The sequence below is a fragment of the Alexandromys fortis genome, unplaced genomic scaffold (genome assembly GCF_014885135.2).
Source record: "Alexandromys fortis isolate MF-2015 unplaced genomic scaffold, M_Fortis_MF-2015_v1.1 scaffold_103, whole genome shotgun sequence".
Taxonomy (NCBI): Eukaryota; Metazoa; Chordata; class Mammalia; order Rodentia; family Cricetidae; genus Alexandromys; species Alexandromys fortis.
In genome coordinates, this window is record NW_026067978.1 from 6,175,574 (window position 1) to 6,192,597 (window position 17,024).

Here is a 17,024-nt window from a genome sequence, read left to right on the forward strand (position 1 = left end):
TTGGTGGAGCCCTCCTCAGTATGTGCACCCTCAGGTTGTCTCCCAGCTCATCACACAGTTCAGTGAATGATGATGTTTGCCTTGGTCCAGGTTTTGTGAGCCCCAGCACAGAGGTCTTGCCTGTGGGGCCAGTCTCCCTAGCCCGTGTAATCTTGTTTGACACATGCTACATTCCGTGGGTGCAGTGAAGTCAGGGATCTGCCCACCAAACATCAATTGATGTCATAGTCTTCCAGGTTTGTCTCCAGAAAGAAACCCATCCAAACTGCGGTGTTGCTAGGTAATCAACCGCAATAGATCCTGGATCCTTTTGTGTCTAACTCGCTGCTGCATCCCCAGCAACTGAAGGATTGCCTGGTGTGAATATCTGTGGCTGGAGATGTGTGACCCAGAGCAGCTGTGTCACTGGCTGGAGCCGCTTCCAAGTTCCCCCGGCAACTTGTTCTCCAGAAACCTCTGCCATGGAGAATGGTGGATTGTTATGCTGTCGGGAGAATGGCGCATTGTTATTTGGGATCTCTGAACCCAAAAGGACTTCATTTTGTTCCATGTGTTTCAAACACCTAACGCCACGCATCGGAACATCACAGCAGAACAAATGGTGGTTTTGGTCTTGGGTTTTTTTGTTTTTTGTTTTTTGTTTTTTTTTTTTTTTCTCCACTCGGTTTATTTACAAAAGACTGGGTAATGAAGCCACAGTGGAGTATCAGGAAGGAGGCTGGCTCGCGTTCCATCTGATCCAGTTATGTCAGACACTCTCCCGGGGAATGAGCTGTTGTAATGAGTAGGCCTGGCCTCGGGGAGGGAGGCGTCCTTCCTTCAGCTCTCTCTTTCTCTCCTGGCCAGCAACAGCCCACCTGTCCTGCCTGTGTTCCAGGCCCGAGGCAGTTCTGTCCATCTGCTATGGTGTCTCTCTGAACACAAGGTTCTACTCAGCCAGGGTTTGGCCTCTCCCAAGGGCCAGATTCCCTTTACTGAGACCCCATCCTTCATGGTGACAGAAAAGACACTGGCCTGAAAGACACCAAGTGCACTTCGGAAATTATGATGGATCTTCCTGTGCCGCTGGGCCTCACAGATTAATAACCTAGCTCCGATTCCACACTTCTTGGGAGAACCCCAGCAGACCCGTTCCAGGGCTGAAGATGGAGCTCGGTGTTAGAGCGCTTGTCCAGCAATTGTGAGCTCCTGCCACAAAATAAGTAAACAATTAAATTCACTATTGATGAATCGGTTGGATATGGTGGCACACACCTGTAATCCCAGCACTCAGAGACTGAGGCAGGAGGGGTTTGGTGAGTCTAAGGCCAGTCTGGGCTACCTCACAGAATTCCCTGTATTGGAAGAAAGGAAGGAAAGGAAAAGAAAAGAAAAAGAAAAAGCAAGGGGCTGGAGATGGAGCTGACTTGCTAGAGCAATTGCCCAACGTGTGCAAGGCTCTAGGTTCGATCCCCAACATACACTAGCTTGGCAGTGCATGCCTGTGATTCTCAACACTAGGAAGCAGGAGAATCCAAAGTTTAAGGTTAGCCTGGGCTACATGAGACTTTATAATAAAACAGAGAAGTTGCAGTCTGCAGTGTTTGAGAGAGTCACTGGTCCTTTCTTTCTCCTATCCCCGTCCCCAGCGGGCTGCTGTCTGAGTCAGAGGTCATTGTGTCAGCATCCCCTACTTGGCGCATGGCATCTTGTCAGGCTGGTTAAGTAATGGGTTCTGTAGCTCAAGACAGAGATACCATTTCTTTCTATGCCTCCTCCTTCCCCTCTGAACCCGTCATTCGATGGGACTCTTATACCAGTAGCCCAGACCAAAAACAATGTAATAACTTATGTAAAGGCCAGGCTTGAAGGGCTGACCGTTCCCTGGTAGGAACCCTCCCTGTTCTCCAGGTCCAGTCTCTACCATGGCTCCCTCTCCAGGGCTGTCTCCTGTCGCTCCCCAGCAGCCTGTGGGAGCCTGTGGGAAGCTCCTTGCGTGTCCTTAGCCTGATGGCTGTCAGTCTGTCCCAGAGCCAGCTGTAGCCCTGGCCCTCCTAGATTCAGAAGGTGGGATGCTGGAGAAGACTTGACCACAGCTGCCTTAGTTTCCCCAGGTGAAGCTGCATTGGCTGTGAAGGAAGAAAGGACCTGAAGGTGCCATGTAACTGGCTAAGACCAGAGCCAGGACTGGGCCTTGGACCTACCATGGTTGCCATGGCCCAGTACAACTCAGGATACCAACCTGCGTCTCTGGCTTTTCTGTCCCAGAAAAGGGCAACCCCCAGTTTGGGGAACCTGTCCCTCCAGTTGAGAGATGTTTGTCACAAGACAGAGGTGATGGAGACCATGACAGTGACACACTCTAGCCTCCTGTGTCTGCCCCACTTCTCCCAATGCAAAAAAAAGGCAGACTGCATCCAGAGAAGGATGGGCGAAAGGCCTCCCCTTCCAGCCTGTGGCTGCTCTCCTGACTAAGAACACAGACACATGAGACCCTTTCCCAAAACAAACAGGAAGACCTGAGGCCCCAGCTGACAAGGCTGGGCACTGAAGCTGGCTGGGCCTGGTCACTGGCCCCAGGAGGACTGAGTAGGACAGTCCTCCACTCAGATAAAGAGTGCCACCCGGCAGAGATGCCCATGACTGCTGCAGGAGGATGACAGCCGAGATGCATCTGTGCATGTGCATTTAAGAGGAAAGCAATGAAGGGGCTGGAGAGACAGCTCAGGGGTGAAGACCACTGGCTGCTCTTCCAGAGGAGCCAGGTTTGATTCCCAGCACCCACACGGCAGCTCACCACTGTCTGTAACTCCGGTTCCGGGGGATCTGACACCCTCACACCAAAGTACAGCAGATAAAATTAAATAAATTATTTTTTTAAAAAAGAGAGAGAGAAGCAATGAGGAAAAGTGTATTCCCCAGCTGTGAGGTGGCCTTGGAGGTGTCATGTCAGGGCCTTGCAGGGAGGGTGGGGAGGCAGCAGAATTCAGGGTGCTAGAAGTTCTCCAGACAAAGGAAAGAGCTGTGGGAGAGAGGAATGGGACAAGGGATGGTATCCTCTCATGCCGACAACCTGTGTGAGATGCCTCTTGGGTAGTCCACGTAGACTCAGTAGTCAACAGCAGGTTTAGCCTGAAGGGAACTCCCGTTCTGAGCCGGCCACCAGCAGCACCCCCATCCTGGGCAGGAATCCAGAGAGGAAACCCAGCCAGATCCTCTGCGAGCTCAGGACATCCTATGCGCTGGGAACACCTTGGATCCCTCAACCCTCCAGCAGAGCAAGGTCACCCTGAGTCCTTCAAGCTGGCCAGCATGGCCAGAGCCAAAGGAGTTGGAGGACCCACAGAAAAGAAGACTTTGGATTTCATTTGTTCCACTCGTAACGTGTCTCAGGAGATGGTCAGAACCAGGGTAGGCAAGTCGCCCCCGCCAGCTTGGCACCACCACCCGACTCTCAGAAAGGCAGAGGGTGGCCTGGCAGTGAGCAGGCATATCTGCCTTGCAGAAGCAGACTTGTCCATCAGTCCTCAGCGAGGGGAGCCTGGTGGCCGATCAATATCTCCTGCTTTAAAAAATAAATTTCTTGGCTTGGCCTTGACCTTAATCTAGCATCCAGAGCCCATTAGCTTGAGACCAGCGTTCTGTTCACTTGACTAGCCAGGGTTTCCTTCTTTCCCACTGTCTGAGGAGGGCTGCACTGCCCAGACAGCTCCTCTGCTAACTGCAGCCTCAAACACCTCCTGCATGAGAAATGGCACACAGGACATCCTGCATCCATCTTGGCAGGGCATAGTAAGACCCAGGACCTTTTGAGAGCCCTGAATAGATTAGGACATGAAGCCCAGCCCCCAGTGCGCCCCTGCTGCACGGAACTTGGGTCATCCGTGTCCCATGCCAGCCTCCCAGTCCACAGGAGACGGAATGTGAAAGAAAACCTGGTTAATGTCCCAGAAACAGCTAGGACCCTCCAAGCCCAAAGCCACCGTGGCCTCGATTCTGGATTGTTGTATCTGCACCCACCCCATTCCATGAGCAGAGTCAACTTTGTATAGCTGAATGCTACGAAGAAGCCCTGTCTAGCCGCACCCTGACAAGAGCCCGCGCCTTCCTTCCCTTCCCTCACACGCCATTGGACTCCAAGCCTCTGGCATCCATGGCAGTGTCTGTGCCTACCCCTGAGCCTTTGCACACTCGGTGTTCTCGTCCCCGTAGACCATCCCAGCCCATGAGGACAGTGTCGCAGCCTCCTCCCCCTCCCACTGACCCCCTTCTTTTCCCCAGCCTGTCCCCTTCTACTTTCGTGTCTCATGTGCATGGGAACCAGTGAGCTCAACTAGTGTTATTTATTCGCAGGATGGCGGACACCTTACCAGTGGCTACACCACTGAAGAAAATGTCCCTTCTTCCCTGGCATCCCTTAACCCCTCATTCAACGGGGACCGCTGAGGAGCCCAATCTATTTTATTTATTTCTATTAATAAATTTGGGGACTTCCATGGCACACATGTGGTGGTCAGAGGACAAGCTGGGGGAGTCTCTTCTCTCCTTCCACCATGCATATCCCAAGGCCTGGCAGTAGGTGCATTTTACCCAACGAGCCATCCGTTGACCCATGGCACCCAGTCTTGGGCAGGTCTTATGCAGGTGACCACAGCTGCTGTGAATTCAAGAGCACAGTGGCCCCGTCGTGCCCACGGGTTTCTGTCCTACCCTCGACATCCATCTCTCCCTGACTTCCTGTGCATCTCAGTGTCTGCAGTGGGTTCTGCGCAGTTTGGAACTTTGCTCAGCAGCTGCGACTGGCAGCTCTTTCCATAGCCTTGCAGGTATCTTTCTGCACAGCTTTTGAGTTCAGGGCTTGAGAAAACCATGCAGACTGTGTGCTGACATCCGAGGGGCTGGGAACATAAGGATAGAGTCATCACCTTCATCCTCCCTTCTCGCCCTGCAGGTGTGGATGTGTGGGGGTCGCATGGAGGACATCCCTTGCTCCAGGGTGGGCCACATCTATAGGAAGTATGTGCCCTACAAGGTTCCTGCTGGAGTCAGCCTGGCCCGGGTAAGAGGGTGGCTTTCCAGGGAACTGGGGGCAGCCTGGGGGAGCTTAGTGGCCCCAGGGGGTCCCAGGCGAAGTGATTGCTGGATGGTCTCCAAGTGAAAGCCAACTGAAAGGACCTTACAGAGAGCCCTGCTCAGCTCCGTGGAGGCCGTGGGGCTGGGAGGGAAGCTAACTCCTCTGAGGTGGTGGGGCTGGGAGGGGGGCGAACTCCTCTGAGGCTGCCTTTGCAACTTTGTTGAAACGGAGTTGATCCTTTCAACTCAGCACTGCCCAGCGCTGCAGAAAGACAGGAAACCCATGTGTTAAGTGGAGCGAGCTGGTCATTTCACAGGAGGGCTGCCTGCAGTAGAGATGACGGAGACACAGAGCTAGACAAGGGGTGGTTTAAAGAGATATGTCAAGCAAACACGGTAGCCATGTTATCACTGTTGAAGTGGGGGGGGGGCATAAAAAATAAATGGCTCTCTTTACTCCTGCCCAAACGTGTCAATCTGCTCCATTGGCCTGAAAACCATGTCAAGGATTGAACTAAATTGGGGGTAATCATTATCAAAAGAATTGGGGGATGGAAGTTCTTTTACTGGGGAAATCTTTTTTTTTTTAAACTAAAAAATAAGGGTGATCTCGAAAATAAGTGAAGGAGATGCCCAACCACAAGGGTGGGGTTAGAAAGATACAGTGCTGTTTGTAGTACTAGAAAGGCCAGAGTGCAGCCATGCCCAACAAAGAAGCACTGAGAGACCTTCTGCCTGGGTTCCCAACTGTCTGCTTTTCCAGGCCTTTCCAGGAATTATTTCCTCAGCTTCCAGCACCGCTGAGCCAGAGCATGGCCAGGAAGGCAGGATGGCAGAGTCCTCTAGTGGCGAGAGTCTCTAACGACAGCCTCCAGGCCCACTGCTCTGTGGGCAGCCCCTTAGCAAAGGATATGGTTTCCAGATCAGGCCCACCAAGAGATGGAAATCTTCTCAGATGCCCTTGGCCTTCCCTACAGAATGCCAAACAGGAAAACAGAGCCAAAGTATTTTCATAAGCCAGAGACTGCCACTCTTGGAGGCTACTAGGAACAGGGGGATCATGGCCTCTGAGCAGGACCCGGGACCTGCCCTACTGCATCCTTTCCCAAGCTGGAGATGAATAGCGGGGTGCTGGAGGGCTTCAATGACACCACAGAAGCCTGCCTTCCAGCCAGGCACCCCGCAGAGTAGCAACACACTGACCTCCCTTCTCCCTGGCTTCCATTCTCCACTTCCGGGCTGGACAGAGGAAATGAAAACGTTAAATAACTCCTACTCGTGCTTCAGTCTGACAGGCACATGCATCTGTTCCCTACGCAGCGACTGTGACTGTCGACATGGGTGTCAGTGGCTGCACCCCTGTTAACAGCTAACGCTGGACAGTGGGCACCCATCTCTCATGTGAATCCCGTTCAGGCACCTGACATCCCTGGCCTTCTGTCCTGAGTCAGGGCCTGTGTCTGACATGAGCTGGCCCCAGTGGCGCATCCCTCTCTCCTCTGTAAGCCCAGCTTTCCCCTGTATGACTGCACGGGAGGTGCCTGCGCCCACCGGAACTGCAGCTGTACTGCCATCATTTAGTTCTGGGTCAAATGCAACGTGTTTGGGGGATAGAGAGTTCAAAACCATACCAGGCTTCATAGTCAAGACCCTGTCTCCAAAGACAAAAAAAAAAAAAAAAAGTTGGCTCACTTTTTGGCAACCAGATTCACAGGCTTTCAGGGCACTTGCCTCCTGAATGACATTTAGAGGTTCTCAGGGCCCTGAGAGAACCAGCATGCTCTCTTAATGGCTCATCCGCCTCTAGAACAAACACCGGGTCTTACTGCACAGGCCTGTCCCTGGAAGTGGGACTCGAGAAAGGCATTCCTACATCAGGTGGAGGGAACAGGCCGGGCCAGGCCGGCCAGGGAAAGAGAAGAGTCCCTGTGTTCTAGAATGTTCTTGATGCCCAGACCCTGAGGCCCTCCACTTGCGCCAGGCCCAGCCTTTGCTGCACAGGCACCCAGTGGAGCTCGCTCTCTTCCAGTGGGGACAGTGGCTGTAAGGAAGTCTGGCTGTCTCTGGAATCAGTCACAGAGCCCTTCCACAGGGCAGGGTTCCCATGCAGGGCCTCCCTGGTGTCACCATGCCTCAGTGTATGCTCAGGAGAAGGTAACTTTCTGCCCGGGTCAAGAGCTAAGAGTGGTGTTTCACAATTTTAAGACACTGGAGGGGAACCCAAGGGACTTAGGACACCAGGTTATGACACTTGAAAATCAAATGATGATTGACGTCATAAAGTTTTATGGGTGCATGGCCACGCTCCCTCATTTACTTAGGCCCTGGCTGTTTTTACAGCGCCATGCCTTGAGACCATCTGGTCTGCAGAACTCAATTATCTCCACCAGAAAACACTTAAACATTTGTCCAGTCCCCCCGCCATGCTGTCTGCTCCTAAAGCAAACCTTTACACACAGGTGTCAATAACTGTTACACTTCAGAGGAAAATTCAGATTAACCTCAAGATGAAAGTCAAGCCCCTCCAGTTCTGTGTGTGTCTTGAGGGCGGGGAAACAGACACTCGCCATTGAAGGAAGCCTGGGTTCGAAGGAGGAGGTTTGCAAGCAGGGGCTCCCTCTGACTTACGCTCTTGTGTTCTGAGTGGAGCACACTGCAAGAATAGAGGATTTTCACATGGTTGACACACAAGATCTTAATCTTCCTGTCTCCCGATTGCTCTGCCCAAGGCTGCCCCCACCTAGGGCTGTCTCCCCCATGGGTTGTTGTTTTATAGTTGGCTGTCCTGAGGCTTTATCATTAAGCTCTCAAACCTCTGAGGATTGCGAGAAATCCCACCTGCTGGTAGGATTAGGAGGTCTGGGTGCAAATTATTCTTATCATGGAATTTGGCCACAACCAGTTGGTGGATAATGACAGAAACCCAACTCACATTGGCTTTGAAGAGCTGGAAAAGTGGCTCAGTAAGTTCTCCATGTGCCAATGAGACCTGAGTTTGCATCCTGGCACCCACGTAAAAAGCCACCGATAACCAGACACCTATAACCAAGCCCTGCCAGGGGAAAGCAGGATAGCTGGGGTGTACTGGTTACCAGCCTAGCTCCAGGCTCAGTGAGAGAGAGACCCTGCCTCAAAAACTAAGGTGCAAGGGCCTACCGGCTGGCCTGGGCTCCTCGGGAAGCCTGAACCTTGCGTATGTCTTTCATTCCAGAACCTGAAGCGAGTGGCGGAAGTGTGGATGGACGAGTACGCGGAATACATATACCAGCGCAGACCAGAGTACCGCCACCTCTCAGCCGGGGATGTCGTGGCCCAGAAGAAGCTCCGAAGCTCCCTCAACTGCAAGAGCTTCAAGTGGTTTATGACCAAGATTGCCTGGGACCTGCCCAAGTTCTACCCACCTGTGGAGCCCCCAGCAGCGGCATGGGGGGAGGTGAGTGTAGATGAAGCCACTGGGCGCAGGCACCGAGAGAGCGTGCCCAGGAAAGCTGTGCCTCGGTCCTTTCTTCCCTTTCTCTCTTGGACCCTGTCATGGCGGGGCTGGGTTTTGTTTTCTTGTGCTGGTGAGTGTTCTGAGGAGTTAAGATGGGTCAGCATCCATTTCACCTTTTGACCATGAGACACCTGCAGGGGCTGGGCCCTTGGGCTCGCAGTGCCAGGGACAGGAACCCAGGAGCTTGCTCATTCTAAGCTGCACTCTTCGGACAAACCAAGTTCCTAGCCCGTGGATCCCAGTGGCAGCGCAGACTAAGAATACAGAGGTCAGGTTCGGAACAACCGAGCTGTAATGTCCTCAACTCCACTGGTTCTCCTGTGGTTCATTAGAACCTCGGAAGCCCGTCCGAGACTAACTCAACTGCCACTACCTTGCCTCTTGGTGATGTGTGTGTGTGTCCTAAGCAAATCTGCAGCTCTGGTCCCCAGCCTTCATGGCTGAGATATGGGGTCAGGGCCATTTTTGTTCTTTGGAGGGGGCTGGGGAGGACTCCTGCTTCCTTCTGTCATTCCCTTGCCCTAAAGAATAATTCTAGAAGGATGGCAAAGATACTGTCCCTGGACAGCTACTCCTCGGGCGCCTAGAACGGGGGTCACATTGGATCCTGGATCTGCTGGGTGGAATGCTTTCAGAGTGAGGCCGCTGAAGGATATTGGCCTCCCTCCTTCCTCCCTCATCTTCCCAGGCTTTAGGAACAATGTCACTGGGGAGCCACTGGGATCCTGTCCCTCACAGTCAGGAGGACCTCCTGCAGCCTGGGGCAAGCTCCTCTAAGGCAGAGTTCAGCCTGTCTTGGTCTCCTCCCAGCCCATCAGGGTCCAGCAGACGCCTTAAGGTGCCTCAGCGGTTGCCCTTCCTTTGTCCCCCTCAGATTCGCAATGTGGGCACGGGACTGTGCACAGACACGAAGCACGGCACACTGGGCTCTCCACTGAGGCTTGAGACCTGCATTCGGGGCCGTGGAGAGGCTGGCTGGAACAGCATGCAGGTAAGGGATGCTCAAAGGGACTCAGAGGTCCTCACGCTTAGTGAACAGAAACCTTTGTCAACCAGAGGATAAGTCTCGGTGCTCCCAGAGCGCCGGGGGGGAAGGGAGACGGAATTCCTGCATGTGAAGGGTACTACTGTTCATCTGGACTGTCCTATAAACCCCCACCCTCATACTTGTAACCAATAGGCATTTTTTGGCTCATTTCACTAGTGTGTGTGTGTGTCCATGTACGTGCTTGCTCTGGTTTCTGTTTCTATACCTGAATGTCGTATTCCGAGTATTTTATAAAGAATAGATGTTTATTACCTCTCAGTTCTCATGGTTCTGCAGATTCAAGAGCACGACACAGCCTCTGGCCAGCTCTATTGGGGACCTTTCTGCAGGGTAATGACTCAGAGAGGGCACTGCCCTAGAAGGCAGCATGTGCCTTGTCTGTCTTCCTTGGCTTATAAAATCCCTAAACAGGGCTGGCTGGTAAGATGGCCCAGCAATAAAGGTGCTTGCTTTTCAAGGCTGAAAACTGGAGTTCAATCCCCAGAACTCAGGGTAGAGGGGAGAGCCAAATCCCAAAAGTTTCCCCTGACCAACACACTCATGCTATACAGGCCTCACTATGTAGCCCTGGCTGTCATAGAACTTGCTGTCTAGACCAGATAAGCCTCAAACTCAGATATCCTCCGGCCCTTTTGCCTCCTGTAGACTGGAATTAAAGGTGTGCACTATGCATGGCCTATAAATATAAATTTAGACAAAAAGCACTGGGAAACAAGTGTTTGCCCCATGTGTGCAAAGCCCCAGATTTAATCCTCAACACCACTGCACTGACCGTGGCAGCACACGCCTGTAATTAATCCCTGCCCTCTGGAGGCTGAGGCAGGAGGTGGGAGATCAAGGCAGGTGTGTGCTGTCAAGACCTTAACTCAATAAGTAAAACAGCAGGCCTCTCTTTGGTGCACCAGTGTAGATTCCTTTGAGAAGAACTGGGTCACATACAGTAGGTTGGGCTTCATGTTTGAGGCCCCTCCACACCGATTTTCACAGGGGCTGCACGAACGTTGAATTCTCCCCAGGGTAGCAGAGTCCCTTGCCCTGTGTCCTTGTCAGCTTCTGTCACCATTTATTTTCTTGTTGGTATGAATTAAAAACACAGATGTACTAAAAGCATAAGCAGTGTTCACTGCTCAGGCCTCCTCACAAAATGCGGCAAACCCTGCTGGTGGGAATCAGCAGTGAGTAAAGGAAGGTTGGCATCTCCTTCCTGGAGCTCCCGGCCCTGCTGGCCCTCCTTTCCATGCCCCTGTGTGAAGTCAGCACAACCCCAGCCTTCAAGAGGCTTATCACACAGCCCTGGCTGGCCCGGAGCCCCGCTGTGTACGCGGACTTGTGCACGTGCAATGTTCTTAGTGGACTGCTTTTTAACCCAGAATCTGGAGACAGCCCTGCCATGGGGAAAGACACACGGGAAGCAGACAGTACAGTGACATCAGGGAGCGAGCTGTCGGTAAATGTGCTGGCTGCTAGAGTGCCCACAAGGAGATTGAGTTGAGAAGAAAGAAAGGCAGACAGACAAGGGGGAAGACATACTGTGATTCCAATGTTAGAGAGTTCTAGTAGGTGCTGCTGAATCTAGTAAGAGAAGGCAGGTCTCTGGTGGCCTGGGGATACCATGAGGGGACTGGAGGGAGATTGGGTCAGGGAGCACAGGAATCTTGGAGAGGGATGGGCTTGTTATCCTGTAAGGGTGGTTGTAGGCAGTCCAGCCACACCAACTGTGCACTTTCTGTGGGGACAGAGTATAGATGGTTAGCAAGCCAGGCATGGTAGAACGAGCCTATAATTTCAGCACTCGGGAGCTGGAGGCAAGAAGATCGGGAGCTTAGGACTATCCCTGTCCGTATAACACAATGGAGCCACCAAACAATAGACTCCATCTCAGAAAACAAACCGGCAAACTGAAAGGCGTTTCTCAGTGTTTGCTGCTTCGATAGATGTCCCTGTGTTTGCAGGTCTTCACCTTCACCTGGAGGGAGGACATCCGGCCTGGGGACCCTCAACACACCAAGAAGTTCTGCTTCGACGCTGTCTCCCACACTAGCCCGGTCACCCTCTACGACTGCCACAGCATGAAGGGCAACCAGCTGTGGAAGTACCGCAAGGTGGGGAGCGGTGCGTGCGGGATGGGGGAGCAGACCGGGGAGTGCAATGCCTCCTGCTTCTCCCGGTGGATCCCGTCCACCCATCCTCTCTGCTGTTAATCTAGCTCTGAGAGAGAGGGCGGAAACCCAGATTCATGCATTTTAAAAAGAAAGCCACCCAGGGAAGTGGTGGCACGTGCCTTTAATCCCAGCGCTTGGGAGGCAGAGGCAAGAGGATCTCTGTGAGTTTGAGGCCAATCTCATCTACAGAGCTAGTTCTGGGACAGCCAAGGCTACACAAAGAAACCCTGTCTTGGAGGGCGGGCGGGCGGGCGGGAGGGAGGGAGGGAGGGAGGGAGGGAGGAGTAAAAAGAAAGCCAGCCAGGGTGTGGTAGTGCACATCTTCATTTCTGCCTTGGGAAGGCAGAGGCAGGCAGATCTCAGTGAGATTAGGCTAGCCTGGTCTATATAACAAGTTCCAGGTCAGCCAGAACTATGTAGTGAGACACAACAAGGAAGGAAGGAAGGGAGGGAGGGAGGGAGGGAGGGAGGGAGGGAGGGAGGGAGAGAGAGAGAGAGAGAGAGAGGAAAAAAAAGAAAAGGGAGGAAACAAGCAGTCAAGCCCTACAGCAAGGACCGAGTAGTGTTTTGGTTAGAAGCAGGCTGCGTTAAAGGTCCTGCTTAGAAGTAGCATCCATCCCAAGGAAACGGGACATGCTGGGCCATATCTGGCCAAGAGCAGGGCCCGCAGGATATGAGCATCAATTGAATCGACTTCTTGCTTCCTCGTTGCTCTCGTGGCTTCTGTGTCCCCCCGCCCCACCTGACAACCTCCCTGTCCCATAGGACAAGACCCTGTACCACCCTGTGAGCGGCAGCTGCATGGACTGCAGCGAAAGTGACCACAGGATCTTCATGAACGCCTGCAACCCCTCCTCCCTCACCCAGCAGTGGCTCTTTGAACACACCAACTCTACGGTCTTAGAAAAGTTCAACAGAAACTGAGTCCTCAGACCTCCTCGACGAGCCCCCTAGGGTTGCTGTGGAGCTTACAAACCTTCCTCCCGTGGGAGAAGGGCATCTGTGGGCACCAAGGTGCTGGGCCAAATGGCTTGGGACAGAGAGTTCTTGAAGCACTTGTGTGGTGGGGCCAGAGGGAGAAGAGGCCATACAAATGGCAGCGCTAAAAGGAGGCAGAGCCTGCTTGTTTTATAGCAGAGCTCCTCAGGCTGTCAACATGTCCCCTAAGGGGGGAGGAATACCTGGGGCAGCCTCAGGCCAGAAAATTAGTCCTATGAGGTTGCTCGGCTCTCGGGCTGTTCAGACATGACAGTGCCCTGGAAAGAAAGGTGGCATTGGCCTTGGAATAGCTTTGAAGCCAATGTGGCAGCCGCTGGCAAGGCAGTGTCCCTGTCCCAGGGGAGACTGCCAGTATTGCCCAGCTTCTGTGTTGGTCCAGGGCAGTGAGAGCCCACTGGGACCTCAGAGTGTTCCATCACTAGGCAAAGGCCCCCTTACTCTGCAGCCAGATGTAAAGGATATCTCCCCTGGCTCTTTGGGTATTTCAGATGCCCATTCCAGCTTCAGGGATGTCTGGGTACCAGGTTTTCAGGGCTAGTTCAGCTAACTAAGGAGACCTCCAGACTGAACAGCTCCCAGCCCATGCTTCCAAAGTCCTTTCTCTATGTCTCTCCTTGGCAGCTCCCTGCATCAGAGAGGAATGGGAGAGGGGCTCACCTCTAGAATCCGCTGGGGGCAGCGTCCCCCAGATAATGACCATTGTGGTTCCAACCTCAGAGAACCCTGGAGATTCTGAAAAGTCCTGCGGTTCTGTCCAAAGCTAAGATGAGCCATGGGGTTCGCAGGCATCCAATGCAAGCAGCCAAGTGTCAGGCAACCCCTGACCCGAGCCCATGTGTGACCCTAGGGGTGGAGGCCGTGGGGGACCAGTGCCTGAGCATCACAGCTCCAGCCTTGTTAATAGTGAGGATCTCATGAGCTATTGTCCCCTCACCAGATCACCCCTAACCCCTCGTCAGGGTTCTAGGGGTCTCAAACAAAAACTCACCCTCCAAAGATTGGGCCACCTGATCGTGTTACTTACCAGTGGAGTAACGGATCCGCGGTTCTAGGGTCAGAGCTCTGCCTTAGTAATTCTGGTACTGAGGTCAGCAAGCCCCCGGGTTGGCCAGGTGGCTGGTGTAGAGCCACCGCCACACGTCCCCTGTGCTGACACAGCTCTCGGGTGGATTCCTGGTGTCCTTGTGGCCATCTAGAAAGGAATCAAAAAGGGGGTGGACAGGTGTCTAGAACCCGGTGGGGATGCAGGTTGCAGCCAAGGGGAGTCGAGTCCTCGGAGAGCACTGTGGCCTCGTTACAATAAAAACTGTGCCTTTTACAAAGAGAAAATGCAGCCGAACAGCCGATTCCCTAAACTTGAACCACTTCCTAGTGCCTTGCTAGACAAACAAACAGGGGCGGGTGGAGGAGGGGGGGGTCCTGTGAGCTGAGGGACTCAGGCAGGAGGTGCTAGGCTTGAAGCAGAACCTGAGATCCAGAGCACCCCACAACAGGGGCAACTGCCTATCTGTGCAGGAGCCCTCCCTGGGACAGGACGGCTCGAGGAGCCTGCAAGTTCTAGGGCCCTGGCAGCCTGTGCAGGGGACATGCCAACCCCCAGAAGTGCTCCGCCTGTCCCTCACTATCAAGGGCGAGATGACCAGCTGGATTTCCAGGTAATGTCAAGCCAAGCAGATGGTTAAGGCAGGGGCAGCCACAAAGCCATCCCCAACGTAGCTTGTTTATGACCGTCCTCATCTGGTTCATCCCCCTTCTTAGGTGGCCACTTCCTCTGAGCTCGCCTCAGAGCTCACGGACAGAGCTGAACTCTGTCCGACCTGAGGGCATAAGACTTGAGGAGGTAATGTCACAGGAAGGGCCAGGTTGATTTGGTGGCTGACTGCAAATGCTTGCTTCCCACCTTGTTTTGATGTCAGGTGTGGAAATCCTTTTCTCAAAGAGTCGGGTTTCCACTCAGCTGACAGTCCACACAGGCAGAAGGACCTGTGGACATGCCACTGGCCAAGTGATGGGCCAGGCGGCTAGCGCCTTTTCCTCCAAAGCTTTATTCAGAGGCCGAGATCACAAAACAAGATGTGGTTAGAAAGGCAGCATCCCCCACAGCCCCATCCACCCAGAAGATTCTGGAAACATTTTTGGAATGCAGAGTGTCCTTGCTGTGAGGCTCAGGCCTTCACGTGGCTAGCTGTCCTACCCTCTTCTGCCAACTGGAGTTCCTGGCTTTGAGAGCAACCAGGTGGCAGCAGGCTGCTCTCAAGGGCGATTTCCAAAGTCAGCATCACGGTGCCTCCTCAGTCCCCCCCCTGTGGCAGTCATTCCTGTGCGTAGCTGGGAATCGCAGACTCTTGGTTTCAGCAGTCCCTGGTTCTTGCCAGTTAGGCAGCTTGCATCCAGCGCTCAGGGGGTGTTGTGTTTGTAGTTTCCTAAAGGCTGGCAGTGGGAGCGGGACGACGCAAGCGTGCAGTTTCGCCCTTGAATTTATCAACTTGCCCCTAACGCTTTCTATGACAAATCCGTGTCATAGTTGGGTTCAAGGTTGTTTCTGATCCAGAGTCCTGCTGCCACCATGGGGTGAGAGTGGTCCCGGGTTTCAGGACTTTAATATGCCCCACTCTGCTCTGTGACTGGCTGGAAGGCTGGGTCCCCAGGGCTGCAGGTAGGAAAGCTGGGAAATGAGACAGGAATTCTGTGGGGAAAGCCCAAGACCAGCCATCCCTTCTGCCTGAAAAGACTGAACCTGTGAAGGACGACCTACCACGTTCAGTTGTGACTCCGATTGTTCAATAAACCTCCAGATTTTCTCTAAAGCGGTTTCTGCTGTGTCTCTTGTCACCTGCCTTTCTGTCGATGTCCTCAGAACGCTGAGCACCTGCCCAGCATCCAGATGTCCTGCAGGGCACTGAAACCAGTCAAAGGGAAGGCAAAGACGAAAGCAAGGATGATTGTGGGTGCAAAGCATTGAGGATAGCTAACCAGGTTGTCTTAGAAACTGCGGTGAGACCATCAGGAAACACCCTGCAGAGCTGAAAGACCAAATCAAGGAGAGGACCGAAGGCAGCTCCTGCAAAAAGCCATGAGACAAAAAAGGGACTTGGGTGTGGAGAAGCACAGGGGTGAACTCCACGACTCAGGGTCTTCTAGATTAGACCAAAAGGGAGGGAATTCTGAAGGGTGATGACAGGAACAAGCTGAGTTCACTCACCAGTCACAAATAACCTGTTTATCAAAGTATTTCTAGACTGTTTGGTATGTAGTACCCCCTCCATGAGACCTTGGGCAACTCCTACCCTCATTGGGCTTCAGTTCACAGTTCAATGACTAATGTTTGAATGTATTGTCTCAGAGGAATCCTGAACTGAAACTGGCCCTAGTGTTGCCGCATAGCAACCACCAGAGGGTGCTGTGGACCAAGAATGAGGACTCTGGCCTAAAAGCAGGTGGAAGAGAGTGTCAGCCTTCTTAAAGGTACACACTTGGAGTTGGAGAGATTGCTCGCTGGTTAGGAGCACTGCTGCTGTGCCAGAGGTCCCAGGGTCAATTCCCAGCACCCACATGGCAGTTCACAACTATCCTTAACTCCAGTTCCAGCGGATCCGATACTCTTTTTTTTTTTTTTTTTCCAAGACAGGGTTTCTCTATGTAGCTTTGGAGTCTGTCTTGGAACTCACTCTGTAGACCAGGCTGGCCTCAAACTCAGAGATCTGCCAGCCTCTGCTTCCCAAGTGCTGGAGTTAAAGACATGAGCCACCACCACCCAGCCTAATACTTTCTTATCTGATCTCTGTGACCAAGCCCTACTGGTGTGGGAGGTCCTTCTGTCTATGTGTTGCTTTTATTGGTTAATAAATAAAGAAACTATCTCGGCCTGTGATAGGACAAAAGAACAGAGCTAGGCAGGGGAAACTAAAATGAATGCTGGGAGGAAGGAGGCAGAATCAGAGAGAAGCCCTGGAGCCACTGCCAGAGTCAGACATACTGAAACTTTGCTGGTAAGCAACTGTCACGTGGTGATACACAGATTAATGGAGATGGGTTAAATTAAGATGTAAGAGTTAGCCAATAAGAAGGTAGAGCTAATGGGCCAAGCAGTGGTTTAAATAATATGGTTTCTATGTGATTATTTCGGGGCTGAGCATCTGGGGACCAACAAGTGGCCTTTCACTACACCCTACACAAGGTACACATGCATAAGTACAGGCAAAAACACTCAAAGAATAAAATACATACTGTTTTTTAAAAGTGGCTTAAGGGTCAGGAGGTGGTGGCACAT

General features: G+C 52.8%; 1 protein-coding gene across 2 annotated transcripts in view; it reads left to right on the forward strand.

Moving 5' to 3' along the window:
- The window catches only part of Galnt10 (polypeptide N-acetylgalactosaminyltransferase 10), a 138,410-nt gene extending 122,849 nt beyond the window's left edge, over positions 1-15,561 (forward strand). For both annotated transcript variants that reach the window (XM_050157645.1, XM_050157646.1), the window contains 5 exons: positions 4,931-5,038; positions 8,264-8,485; positions 9,420-9,536; positions 11,546-11,695; positions 12,521-15,561. In XM_050157645.1, coding sequence (XP_050013602.1) covers positions 4,931-5,038; positions 8,264-8,485; positions 9,420-9,536; positions 11,546-11,695; positions 12,521-12,679 — 756 coding nt within the window. In that variant the 3' untranslated portion in view covers positions 12,680-15,561. The remainder of the gene's footprint in view (positions 1-4,930; positions 5,039-8,263; positions 8,486-9,419; positions 9,537-11,545; positions 11,696-12,520) is intronic.
- The last annotated feature ends 1,463 nt before the right edge of the window (positions 15,562-17,024 follow it).